At 51.1% G+C, this 14,252-nt stretch overlaps 1 protein-coding gene across 1 annotated transcript in view; it reads left to right on the top strand.

Moving 5' to 3' along the window:
* The window catches only part of MESD (mesoderm development LRP chaperone), a 57,121-nt gene that overhangs the window by 16,063 nt on the left and 26,806 nt on the right, over positions 1–14,252 (top strand). Inside the window, exon 2 of the mRNA XM_085644722.1 lies at positions 4,200–4,432. Coding sequence (XP_085500848.1) covers positions 4,200–4,432 — 233 coding nt within the window. The remainder of the gene's footprint in view (positions 1–4,199; positions 4,433–14,252) is intronic.

Genomic DNA, 14,252 nt, shown 5'->3' with positions numbered 1-14,252 from the left:
CAAGGCTTAGTTTTTTTTTCTGCCTATTCCTTACATTATATTTTACATTTACTGCCGTAGTGTGAGAATGCATTTCATGAAAAGGAATATACAGAAGGCTTGCCATGTGTTGTTTAAAGAGCCTGCAAAAGCATTGTTTTGACACTAAATAGGGATATAAATAAAAATGTATGTATTCATTTGTAATGTGACTTCTCTGTCTTTGTTCCCTTTAATTATTAGTCATGGATCATTCAGGCTGCCCTAGAACACAATTAAAAGTGCTTTCTATTTATATTTGCTGTTCGAAGTATGCACAGATAATTGCTGACAAAACGGCTTTAGGTGACTGCATATTTTTGTACCATCTGGGACATCAAATTAATAAGCTGGCAACCCTAATCATAAAACTGGAAGTTTGTTGCATGATCAGTACATATTTATTTCCTCACCCTCGATCCCTGATTAATGCCATAACAGGAGTGATTTAATTTGGCCGGGTCCTACTGGTGCTCAGCACCATCAATTCGTAAAAGCAGGTGCCGAGACTGGTCCCCATCGGGCTCTCCATTTTCACCCTCACACTGGGAAAAAAAATCTCAACTCTGCAGCAGTTGGTTTGATTGAAAATATTATTTAGTTATTTTATTTCTAAAACCATGCCAGACCTGGTACAGGTAAGTGGAAAAAATACTTTGCAAAAGCTTATGCAGTGATTTACACTTAAAAGCAAGTTCAAATGCAGTTGATTCACAGGTAAGTCAACAGTTCGAAATTACTTTTCAGTTACTGTACAGATTACTGTGCACGTTAGGTTTTAGATTACGTAATGTATTAAGTAACTTTTGCTAATCAGTGTGATATGCCCAGATATCACACCGAGACATTTCCTAGACAAAAGGTAAGTAATTCAGTTTTTACACATATGCAGTTTTTCAATGTTTCATACAAACCAACTCCACACAGAAGAATTTTCAAGGAAAAGCAGTCAGTGCAATCCTATAGGAGAAGATGAAGTTATCAGTTTGCAGGTAAGTACTGGTTTGTGGTAGTTGTTGTTCTGGGGTTAGAACCAGGGTTCCCCGAGGGTCGAGGATGCACTCTCAGAACACACACTCAGCGGCACTAGGGCGGCTGGGTGCCGAGTGCTGAGGCCCAGTGTTATCCAATAGGGGATAAGGGGCCTCCGGTTGGTGGCTGCTCAAAAGCAAACCACAAGGTTGTGGGAGCAAAGCTCCTGGTGTTGGGCTCAGTGCAGAGGGGGGTCCGACTTAGCACGCAAGGTGCACCCACAGTGGAGGCCGTGTGCAGGGTGCTGTTTTGGGTGCCCTGTTTCCAATGGAGATTGCAGTTTTTGGCTGCAGGCTCGGTCCAGGAAGACTTCTGGGAGAAACCAACAGCTGGGCATGTAAGTTAAAGTGCTCGGGGACGTAGGTGCACCTCGGGTTCTCTTCTCCAGGGCGCAGGGGTGGCTTCTGAGGTCGGATTTCACCTTACCACTCGCGGTTGGGGAGGTCTCCTTGCAGAGGCTGCAGGCGATGTCGGGGAGTCCTGGAGGGGTCAACCCACAGAGAACTGACTCCGGAGCACTGGGGGACCTCGCTGGGACCAGCGTGCCACCCAGATTACGGCCATAGGTGTCTGGTGCAGTGGAGGTTCCAGGCATCGGGTTTCTTTGACCTCAGCAGCCTCAGAATCTGTCACAGGAGTTTCTTTTGAACAGAGCTGCTGTTCACAGGAGATCTGGTCTTTGTTGAAGGCAGTCAGTCGTCTCACGGCTTCTGGAGGTCACTGGCTGCAGGACAAGGTGACTTTTGGCGCAGGATCTATGGAAACTGCAGACGGACCGGTAGGGCTGGGGCCAAGTCAGTTCTTCTCTGCAGTCTCCTCTGCTGGGCGTCTTCTTTCTTCCTTCTTCTTAGGTTGCAGAAATCTGTCTTCTTGGTCAGGGCTGCTCTATAAATACTGAATTTAGGGGATGTTTTAGGGGTCTCAAGGTCAGTAGCCAATGGGCTACTGAGCTTAGGGTGACTAGACCCTTGGTGTGTTCACCCCACGTGGGGAGTGGGCCCAATCCCTAATCCTGATTAGAGAGTGCCTGCCTTCTGCACGATGGCAGGCACTGAAGGGTGGGCTTCACCTCGCCTCCCCCACCTGAGGGGTGGGATTGGCAGAGGTGGGGACACCTTCTGGCCTGTGTTAATTTTTCCAGCTTGTCTTCCTGCCAAAAAGGAGCAGAGACAGGAAGGGGGCCCGCTCCTGATAGCAGGAGAGGCTGGGGGTCGCTTTGCAAAAGCAGCAAGGCCTTTGAAGCTCCCCTGCCACAGATGGCTCTTCCTGTCCTGGGGGAGGTGTGACCACCTGCACCCAGGAAAGGCTTTGTTTCTGGGTTCGGGGAGCCAAGGCTCCCACCCCAGGGGTCAAGAAACATGTCTTGTGGTGGTAGGCTGGTGTGTACCAGCCAGGGAACCCACCAGAGGCAGTTTGCTTTTCAGGGGGCATCTCTAAGATGCCATCTGAGTGCGTTGTATAATAAATCCCACACTGGCATCAGTGTGGGTTTATTATGCTGAGACGTTTTCTATCAAACTTCCCAGAATTCAGTAATGCCATTATGGTGCTGTGGAGTTCCTAATGACAAATTCCAAGACCATACATTCTTTATGGCTTTACTGCACTTATAATGTCCTCACAAATGGTATTGTGCACCAAGCTAGAGGGGGGTGTCTTACCTGTACCATAGGCAGGGGGTTGCAAGCATGGAACACAATCAAACCGATCACAATGCACTTGCACTGATCACCATGCACTCACACCATTCACCCACTCACCCTGCACTCACAGCGATCACTCTGTACTCGCAGTGCACTTGCGCTGTTCACTCTGTACTTCACCCTGTAGTCTCACACACACAACTCACCCGCACTCATGTGACACTTCACCCACCTGTCCCCCTCACTGCTTAATCTACAATGTCACTCAAACAAGCCCATCACTAACCATGCATTTATTCATCCCACTCTGCACTTACATCCGCGCCATATGGTCACCTCACTCACCCTGCAGTCACTCCTCTTACCCTACTCTCACACTGTCGCATCACTCACCGTGCACTTGCACTCCTGCCACCTACACAGTGCAGAGGATTAATGTGCCTTTTACAAAGCATGTGTACCATGCAGATCACAGAAATGTGAGTGTACAATGAGTCGCGCTATAAAATAATAAAATGTTTTTCAGAAAGGTGCTATAGAGAGATGAGGTGCATTGTTGCTGAGGGAATTCATGGAAAAGGAGGATATGGGGAGGGGCGCCCCCAAAAATGTAGCGCTGTGTGCGACAAGTGCTAGGGCCAGGTCTGGCTGGGAGTGTTAGCCCCCATCATGGATGGCTAAGTATGCTTGTTCCTAGAGGTCGTTTGTGGATTGCGGAAGTGCACATAAGTGTTTATATTTATCCTGAGATGCTCTTTTAGGGGCCCCAATCTGAAGAGGAGATCTATCCAGCATGCCTTGGTCTCAATTTTGTGATCTCTGCTGACAATGTGGATGTTGCATTGGCATCAATAAATGAATGATAAAACTTCATATTTGTCTTGAAATAAATTCTCCCTGAACAAGGTGTGGAAGTGTTGGAGAGCTTAACACTGAATGAGAGAACACGCCTGAATTGGCGTTCATGATTAGCAGATCCAGCCTCATTTAGCATTTTTTTTTTTTTAAATCTGGTTTTTTTACCTCACACTCTGCTCTCTTTTCAAAATAAGATGCTCTTGTTTTCAAGATTCATGGTTTTTGAAGGATGTGTTTTCCTCTCAGTTCTTTCAGAATGCGTTATTGTTTCTTTCATTCCCATTTGAAGTGTACAATAGTTTGCAGAGGTGGGCCCTCGTAAAGCGCTCAGTGATCGGTTGTAAATGTTTGGCCTTTGTGCCTCAGTTGACTACAAGGCGAGTATGCCAAAATTAACGTTTACAGACTTCTTCCATTTGATCCTGGGGCATAATTAAACGCAGGAGAATCAAGGAAAGAGGCTAGTGTTGGAGGCGCACGTTGCTCGACATTAAGATGGCAGGGTAGGAGGCTGTGGTGCCAATTTCATTTGCCAATCAGAAGCTACAACACAGTCAAATGATCAGATCCCCGGTGGATATAGCAGACGTTTGAGTTGTCTTTGAAGCTCAGTGGTGATAGGTAATGTCTTTACTTTTGTCATTACAGAAGGACGATGACATTGAAGAAGGGGACCTGCCTGAGCACAAACGCCCCTCAGCACCTGTAGACTTTTCGAAAATAGACCCCAAAAATCCAGAAAGTGTCCTCAAACTTACAAAAAAAGGAAAGACATTGATGGTTTTCGCCACAGTTTCTGGCAATCCGACAGAAAAGGAGACTGAAGAGATTACGAGCCTCTGGCAAGGCAGCCTCTTCAATGCCAACTATGATATCCAAAGGTAGGTTGACCGCTTCACTATTTGCTTTGTCGCTTCAATCATGTTTTTCCCCAACCAATCCCAATGTGGATGCTGAGGTGTAACTACTTCTGAAAACCACCACAAGTAGCTTACAGCATCGCAGAGTTGGATGTACTATTTACAGACCTAGATGAGGATTGTTTTTCTATGTTACTGTCGGGGGAAGCAGCAGTTTTGATCCGTACTAGTTCCTTGCATTTTTTCCTCAAAGCAGGAGGCTATTGCTACCAGTACTTCAGCGTCTTTGAACATGTAAGCAATGTGTGCCGCTGAATAGCACTTACCAAAGTAGGCCACATGGGTTGTATTTACATCTGTACCTGTTTACAGCATTCTAATTGCAGAGAGATGTACTAGGACAAGCAAAAATATGAATAATAATTAGGAAAAATCCTGATGATAAATCCAGTCTTTTTTTGCGCACGATGTGAGATATACCTCTTTAACTTTTCAGAGCCATTCAAGAAAAACAAGGATTTTTTTAAAATGCATCCAACACGTGTCTCGCCCCATATCGGCCCATAAGCCTGGGGCTTCCTCAGGGCGTCGTAGCGTATTTTAATTAAAGGCTATAATTTTTCTAGGTACGGTTGAAATCCAATCGGACCATGTAGGTCCATCCTTTTCCTAAATCTAATGGAGGTTCTTATATCTGGGAACAGGCAATCTCGATCAGTTGGCATGTGAATATTTTTACTTGTTAAGGAAGGGGTTTCCCATTACTAAAGACAAGTGGCCTCACAAATCCTCATTAGTACGCAGGAGGGCAAAATAACTGGATGTGTTACCCCTTCAAGTTTGCAGCTTTTCTAATTGGAACATTTCTTTTCAACTCTAATTTCAACTGAATCATGCTGAACGGGCTACTTCATTTAAGCCAAGATGTCATGTGGAAATGAGACCTGTGTGTCTTTTTCTGTCCGCATGGTTTATGCTATGTAAGCTCACTTCTCTAAAGATGTTGCTTAAAATTGCTTACACTCTTAATTAACATTTTATGGCAAACGAAGAAATTCAGTTTTAATGAAAGAATAAGAGTCCACCAAATTTGGAGTCCAAGTTAAATTATCACAAATTCAGTATAAACTAAGTTTGAGGAAACTTGCAGTCGATCCAGGAGATCAGTGCCATTAATCAACTGGCACCCAAACCCTATGTTTGTGAGGGTAAAGCATCTGGGTAGTTACTGCAGCCCAGTACTTAAAATTATTTAAATTCATTTTACTCTTCTTCAAGATTGCGCAACACCAATCCACGCCACAGCTTCTTAGGATTCCAACTGTGCCCCTAAAGATTAAAGGTTGCTGTTTCATTAAGTTAAAGGCCCTGCTGTCCAGTGACCTGACGAAGAAACGTACCACGCTCAATTTCTTTTTCTGGGGTACTTTTGATGTTCACTGCGGCGTATGATCACCCTTCAAGTCTGTCATGAATCTGGGCCACCTATTTCACCAACGAATGGAATTGGTGATAACCTTTCCCCTTTCTTTTTTAAGTTCTGGCACCGACCAGATCTGCATGTGCTGAACAGCACAGATCACTGCTATGAAGCCCATCACACCACTGTGTAAAACAAATGAATATTACCGTTACCTGTCTGCGCCAGAACGCGCAGAGTACCACTTAGAAAGGTCATTGTATCCCCCATAAAACCGGTTAAATTAGTCCCACACAAAACTTCTCTCTTCCAGACAGCAGAAGTGACAGTCTGTTGAGCCCATCAAGTTAACCTACCTTTCCACTTGTGTTTCCTGCTCAAATTGTGATAGGTGGCCCATACAGGGTGCATCGATGTACTTGTTTCAGTTTAATAGTCACCGCACTAATCTGGCCCTTGTGCGCGAGACAGTGCAGATTGCAGGCCTTGGCAGGCAATTTAACCACCTACTTAAGTCCCCCACTATGTGTGGCACGGCATATCTGGTTTCTGAGGAAGCCAGAAACCAGGCAGCTAAGTTCTGCTTGCTAATTGGACCTTGGTCAGGTTCTGCCTTCCAAGGTATTTTCATTTGAGTTTGGGTCCAAGCAATATCGCATGCTTGGTATGCAAAACCATACATGCTCGAACCTGGGCTTTCAGCTGATGCATAGTTGCCACATACATGGCAGTTGGCGGTCAAGGTGCTTTTTGTGTGATGGCTGTCGGACATTTTTGGTGAGTGCCCCCAAAAGGTAAATTTGTTCTACGTGTTCCCATCCTCCTCCCAAATTACCATGCTTGTACTGTTGAGGGGATGAAGGGTAGCGGACGTTCTACCATTGCAAGTTCTTAGATTAAAAAACTTACATTCTAGATCACTATATTGCTTGGGCATATTATACATGTCCAGGCTAGGTGATTAACCAACCTCAGCATGAACTTTATGCTTTATCTACTCTTTGAAGTTGCTAGTGTGGTTGATTTGACAAGGGGCAGGACTTTGGTCTTTCAGCTGGTCTTTCAGCTATTGAGAAGACTTTGCTCCATAGCAAAATGTGCATGGTGTAAAGGTAGAGCGAGATGGGCAGGCAGTTGGGGGTCCTCATTACATGTTTTGGTATTTAAGGATTTGAGGACCTCTGCAGGACGCCTTAGGGTTACTCTTTAATAGTAAAGCGATGGTTCGGAAACTTGTAGTAATGAAATTGTGCTTTTTGTTTAGCTATTTTTGATCAGTAGAAAAGTGTGGAACCCAAGGCATTCTTTTAAGACCTGACTGGATGACTTTTGAGTCGCCATAGCTAATCTTGTTGAAGATGGCTAGGAGGGCAAACCGAATTACAGTAGTTTGCAGATGATTCGTAGCTTGTGATGTTAATGATGACTGTAATCCGGTGCTGAACTGCTGTTTTTAACAGTGAAAAAGTTCTGGGGTTGCTAGGTCTAGGACTTGCTGCCCTAGAGCTGCTATGTGGTATGACTAGGTGTGAGACTTTGTGGTGAATGGGGTATTTGTGTTTTTTGTTATAGCGTGTCTTGATTTGGGATAGTGTCATTTTGGACTTTGTTGTGAATAAAGGTCTGTGTGGCAATTATGTGAGCAAGACTGGTGTGTGGGTGGAGCCTTTTACGAGGGTGATTGCTGCTAATTGTCATAGGTTTGTGCCACATTTCGAATTTCTTTAGAGGATTTCTGTGGGGCAGTTAGATTTGGCAAGTTATTTGTCCAGATGCTTACTAGGAAAACTGTCTGCCTTTCCCTTCTTAGGTGTTTTATTGATGCGAAAAACAACTAGAAATCCCCAATTGAAGGTAAGTAATCGTAACTTATCAAAACCATTGGAGCAGTAAATAGATTTGCACTTAGATTGGGTTCTTGGTCCCCAAAAGTGTTATTTATGGTATATCAGGCCATGTGTGTTTCTCAGATGCGCTATGGAAGTAAGGTTTGGGGGTTCATGAATAATGAAAAATCAAAGTAGTTGAAAACCAATTTCTTTGTCAGTTAGTGCAAGCTCTGCAATTCACTCCGGCCTTTTCAGTGGCGGAGATGCTTAGAATCTCACATTTATCTGATTAAGTTGCCCTCAGCCCCATGTTGTGCTGTATTTAGATTTGGACTGGTGAGGCTTTAAAACTTAATAGTCTGATCCTTTCAGACTGTTTGTCCCTTAACTTCCTGCATAGAATCCCCTGGCTAGCATATGAAAAACCGCTTTCGCCACCATGGGGAAAGTGGACATCTTTTTTAACAACTCGTATTCCTTGTCCCCCAGAGAACTGAAAAAATACCGAGAGCTTGTTTCTTGAACCAGGCTTGAGTTCAAGGGAGCAGCTTGAGTCACAGCAACCTTCAGAGATGGGGACACTTGCTTCTGAAGACTGTACAGGGCATGGAGCCCTACCAGAGTTTGGTATGCAATCTGCAAGGCAGGTTTTTACCGGCTAGGTTTAGATTCAATCAGTTACACCATCTGCTAGCTGTACTGAGTGGTTGGGCTCATTACAATGATCCTGGGTAACAATGATCCTGTAGACATATTCGTAGCTGTATTTTCTTTACTGACATATTCGTGGGTGTATTTTATTTTCTGAGAGAATCTTTATTCCCTTTATTTAGGAAGAGCTATTATAAAAAGCACCCTTCATTTTTTTTTTGAGCAAACACAATTAATTTAATGAATAAATAGATTGAGTTAAAAGGGTGTTTGTAATTTGACCCTTATCATATTACAGAAGTGCCCTGGAGCACAACAAGATTTTGCACTCGCTTTGTGCGCCACCCGGGCACTTTGGTATTACAGATGCTTGTGCTGTCCGTTCAGTAATACAGATAGCACTGGCACACATGTTTGCACCAGTACTATCTCAATAGGATGTTCCTTCTATTGTTTGCGTGGGGCCCAACCTCATGCAAATGAGGGAATCCCTTTAACTCTGTGCCCATTCCAAATTAGGGATGCAGGCACAGAGGTTAAGACACTATAAGGAGGCGCACTGACCGTGTGCTACAAAAAGATGGTGCACTGTCAGTGCTCTTCCTGATGGCAGCCCTCTGGAGAGGGTAAAGGAGGTCCTATGGTCCCATCCCCATGCAGGCGGGTGCAATCGCTCACTGCACCTGTCTGCAATGGTATCTCTCTCCCTGTTTTTAAAGTGCTGGTGGAGCAGCTTGGAAGAAGCCCCTCTGTATTTCACTTGTGGCAGCGCAAGTTTGTGGCTGCCTGTGGGTGGTGATTCCAACCTAGTAGGGTTCACTTTCCCTGTTTGCGCATGACGCACCTGTTTGAAGGTGCTCCCTGGTGCAAACAGGGAAGGTGAGCCCTATACGTAATAGTGCCCCTGGTACGCACTGTGACCTCCTGGCCTTCAGCAGGATATTCCAGGCTCATGTGTTATTTAAACATGTTCCCTCATACAACTAAGACTAAAGTTACGGATACATTTCTAGATCTTGCATTCATACTGGCAAAGAGCGAGATAACCAGTAAATGGAAAGCACCGCATAGCCCAAGCCTCCATAGATGGAGACAAGATTTGGAACAAGCATTTGCAATGCAATAGGTCTCGCATTTACGCGAGTTTGACCTATTGGCATCGTAAATGACAATGGCTTTTATTTATGTTTCAAAAACCAAAACATAAATAAAAGGCAATGTCATTTACAATAAAAATAGCTCAAACTCTCGCAAATGGGAGACCTATTGCATTTAAAATTTTGGTATACATATTTTAATTTATCCAAGCAAAAGCTAATTTAGTATAGCGGGCTGCACATAGGAGACCTCACGAGCTACTCATTGGAGAAGTCCGGTCTAGTCACTCTGAGAATTTGGTATATCAGGGTTTCAGTAATTCCTTCCCCTAAGGTGTTTCTGGCCCAGCGTGCAACACTATCAACTTTAGGGGTCTTGCTATCGGTGTCTCCAGCACCCATTGCACCTAAATGAGCCCTCTTTAAAACGATGTATCGAGGCAGGGGGACTGACCTTCGTCACATTTACAAAGGCTGCCTCAGTAGGAAACCGTAGGGTGGGAGGGAGGGTGGCTCCTTTAATGAATAGAGGAAGGTTTAAATAGCATGGTTTCCTTTCAGCAGATACAGGGCACTGCTGCAGCAAACCGGATTACAGGATGGCTATGCGAATCCACTATGGCAGCTTTAGAGCAAGAAACTCTTGTCACAGTATTTCGTGAAGTCAGGGACCATATTATATTTGAGGTACACAGCCTCTGTCTGCCCAGCAGTGCAGCTTTAACTGGGTACACCAGACGCAGTGAACGCGATGTTCCCAGGCGACCTCACACCTGCACTGGGACAGTACATTAGTGCATGGCAGACCCTGGGCCTGCACTGGGGCAGCACATTAGTGCATGGCAGACCACGGGCCTGCACTGGGGGTAGCACACGAGTGACCGTGAAGAACAGGAGGAGGCAATCAGGGAAGCAGGCTGATCAGAACACTATCACTTGGAGATAGCCTGACCTACATCAAGCTCGAACAAGAGTGCTACACTGACCTGCTTCTGTAATGAAACACAGTGCTGACATTCAACAATCATTAATTTCTAGTTTGAGGATCCAGCAAGTTGTTCCACCATTACACCTCAAACCTGTGCTGCAGCACCCCCAGTTATTTCAGGTGAAGCGCCCAAAACCGACCAGCCAAACAAGCACACCTCACCCTTAAACTGCATCAGGATTGTGTGATTCCAGGGTAAGAGCCCCCCCATATCTGCAAGACGTCAACATTCCAAAATTACAGACGTTCCACCGATATATACATCCAGAGCACTCACTCACACACTTCAGGACAAACATTACCTGAGCTCTGCAGGGACGATCTCAGATGCCAGTTGTGGAATAGAGTGAGAAAACAGTGAAAGCGGCACTCTTGCAAAACAAACACGGGGACGGGGGGAGAGGGAGACAGAGGGAGGAGAGGGAGACAGAGGGGGAGAGGGAGACCGAGGGGGCGAGGGAGACAAAGGGAGGAGAGGGAGACAGAGGGGGAGAGGGAGACAGAGGGGGAGAGGGAGACAGAGGGGGAGAGGGAGACAGGGGGAGAGGGAGACAGGGGGAGAGGGAGACAGAGGGGGAGAGGGAGACAGGGGGAGAGGGAGAGAGAGGGAGACAGAGGGAGGGGGGGAGGGGGAGAGGGAGACCGAGGGAGGGGGGGAGGGGGAGACCGAGGGAGGGGGAGAGGGAGACAGAGGGAAGGGGAGAGGGAGACAGAGGGAAGGGGAGAGGGAGACAGAGGGAAGGGGAGAGGGAGAAGAGGGAAGGGGGAGGACAGAGGAAGGGGAGAGGGAGACAGAGGGAAGGGAGAGGGAGACAGAGGGAAGGGGAGAGGGAGACAGAGGGAGGGGGAGAGGGAGAGGGGAGAGGGAGACAGGGGGAGAGGGAGACAGGGGGAGAGGGAGACAGGGGGAGAGGGAGACAGGGGGAGAGGGAGACAGGGGAGAGGGAGACAGGGGGAGAGGGAGACAGGGGGAGAGGGAGACAGGGGGAGAGGGAGACAGGGGGAGAGGGAGACGGGGGGAGAGGGAGACAGGGGGAGAGGGAGACGGGGAGAGGGAGACGGGGGGAGAGGGAGACGGGGGGAGAGGGAGACGGGGGGGAGAGGGAGACGGGGGGAGAGGGAGACGGGGGGAGAGGGAGACGGGGGGAGAGGGGAGACGGGGGGAGAGGGAGACGGGGGGAGAGGGAGACGGGGAGAGAGGGAGACGGGGAGAGAGGGAGACGGGGAGAGAGGGAGACGGGGAGAGAGGGAGACGGGGGGAGAGGGAGACGGGGGGAGAGGGAGACGGGGGGAGAGGGAGACGGGGGGAGAGGGAGACGGGGGGAGAGGGAGACGGGGGGAGAGGGAGACGGGGGAGAGGGAGACGGGGGGAGAGGGAGACGGGGGGAGAGGGAGACGGGGAGAGAGGGGGAAGGGGGAGACCGGGGGAGAGGGAGGGGGAGAGGGAGACAGAGGGAGGGGGAGAGGGAGACAGAGGGAGGGGGAGAGGGAGACAGAGGGAGGGGAGAGGGAGACGGGGAGACGGAGGGAGAGAGGGAGACGGAGGGAGAGAGGGAGACGGAGGGAGAGGGAGAGAGGGAGAGAGGGAGACGGAGGGAGAGGGAGAGAGGGAGAGAGGGAGACGGAGGGAGAGAGGGAGGGGGTGAGGGAGACGGAGAGGGAGACGGGAGGGGGAGACGGGGAGAGGGGGAGAGGGAGTGGGAGACGGAGGGAGAGGGAGAGGGAGGGGGAGAGGGAGAGAGGGGGAGACGGAGAGGGAAGGGGAGAGGGAGACGGAGAGGGAAGGGGAGAGGGAGAGAGGCAGACGGAGGGGGAGAGGGAGACGGAGAGGGAAGGAGAGAGGGAGACAGAGGGTTAGGGGGAGACGGAGGGGGAGACGGAGACTGAGGGGGAGGGGGAGAGGGAGGGGGGGAGGGAGACGGAGGGGGAGACGGAGACGGGGGAGGGGGAGAGAGGGAGACGGAGAGGGAGACGGAGAGGGAGACGGAGGGGGAGACGGAGGGGGAGACGGAGAGGGAGACGGAGGGGGAGACGGAGAGGGAGACGGAGGGGGAGACGGAGAGGGAGACGGAGAGGGAGACGGAGGGGGAGACGGAAGGGGAGGGGGAGACGGAGGGGGAGACGGAGGGGGGAGGGGGAGAGGGAGACAGGGGGGAGGGGGAGAGGGAGAGGGAGAGGGAGGGGGAGAGGGAGACGGAGGGGGAGGGGGAGAGGGCGACGGAGGGGGAGGGGGAGAGGGCGACAGAGGGGGAGAGGGCGACGGAGGGGGAGAGGGCGACGGAGAGGGAGACGGAGGGGGAGACGGAGACGGAGGGGGAGACGGAGGGGAGGGGGAGACGGAGGGGGAGAGGGAGACGGGGAGAGGGAGACGGGGAGAGGGAGAAGGAGGGGGAGAGGGAGAGGGAGACGGAAGGGGAGGGAGACGGAAGGGGAGAGGGAGACGGAAGGGGAGAGGGAGACGGAAGGGGAGGGGGAGAGGGAGACGGAGGGGAGGGGGAGAAGGAGGGGGAGAGGGAGACGGAGAGGGAGACGGAGGGGGAGAAGGGGAGAGGGAGACGGAGGGGGAGAAGGGGAGGGGGAGAAGGGGGGGGAGAAGGGGAGACGGAGGGGGAGAGGGAGACGGAGGGGGAGACGGAGAGGGAGGTGGAGGGGGGAGAGGGAGAGGGGGAGAGGGAGACGGAGGGGGGGGAGGGGGAGAGGGAGGGGGAGAGGGAGGGGGGGAGGGAGACGGAGGGGGAGAAGGGGAGGGGGAGGGGGAGAAGGGGGGGAAGAAGGGGAGACGGAGGGGGAGAGGGAGACGGAGGGGAGGCGGAGAGGGAGGTGGAGGGGGGGAGAGGGAGACGGAGAGGGGGAGAGGGAGACGGAGGGGGGGGAGGGGGAGAGGGAGGGGGGAGACGGAGGGGGAGAGGGAGGGGGGGAGGGAGACAAAGGGAGGAGAGGGAGACAGAGGGGGAGAGGGAGACAGAGGGGGAGAGGGAGACAGAGGGGGAGAGGGAGACAGAGGGGGAGAGGGAGACAGAGGGGGAGAGGGAGACAGAGGGGGAGAGGGAGACAGAGGGGGAGAGGGAGACAGAGGGGGAGAGGGAGACAGAGACAGAGGGGGAGAGGGGGACGGAGGGGGGGAGGGGGAGGGGGAGGGGGAGAGGGAGAGGGAGGGGGGGAGAGGGAGGGGGGGAGGGAGACGGAGGGGGAGAGGGAGGGGGGAGGGAGGGGGAGAGGGAGGGGGAGAGGGAGGGGGGGAGGGAGGGGGGGAGGGGGAGAGGGGGAGAGGGAGGGGGGGAGGGAGACGGAGGGGGAGAGGGAGGGGGGAGGGAGACAAAGGGAGGAGAGGGAGACAGAGGGGGAGAGGGAGACAGAGGGGGAGAGGGAGACAGAGGGGGAGAGGGAGACAGAGGGGGAGAGGGAGACAGAGGGGGAGAGGGGGAGAGGGAGACAGAGGGGAGAGGGAGACAGAGACAGAGGGGGAGAGGGAGACGGAGAGGGAGACAGAGGGGGAGAGGGAGAGGGAGACAGAGGGGGAGAGGGAGACAGAGGGGGAGGGGGAGGGGGAGAGGGAGACAGAGGGGGAGGGGGAGAGGGGGAGGGGGAGAGGGAGACAGAGGGGGAGAGGGAGACAGAGGGGGAGAGGGAGACAGAGGGGGGGAGAGGGAGACAGAGGAAGAGAGGGAGACAGAGGAAGAGAGGGAGACAGAGGAAGAGAGGGAGACAGAGGGAAGAGAGGGGAGAGGGGACAGGGAAGAGAGGGAGACAGAGGAAGAGAGGGAGACAGAGGAGGAGAGGGAGACAGAGGAGGAGAGGGAGACAGAGGGAGGGGGAGAGGGAGACAGAGGGAGGGGGAGAGGGAGACAGAGGGAGG

Source organism: Triturus cristatus, chromosome 3_1 (assembly GCF_964204655.1).
Source record: "Triturus cristatus chromosome 3_1, aTriCri1.1, whole genome shotgun sequence".
Lineage (NCBI taxonomy): Eukaryota > Metazoa > Chordata > Amphibia > Caudata > Salamandridae > Triturus > Triturus cristatus.
This window is presented reverse-complemented; position numbering and strand designations above follow the sequence as displayed.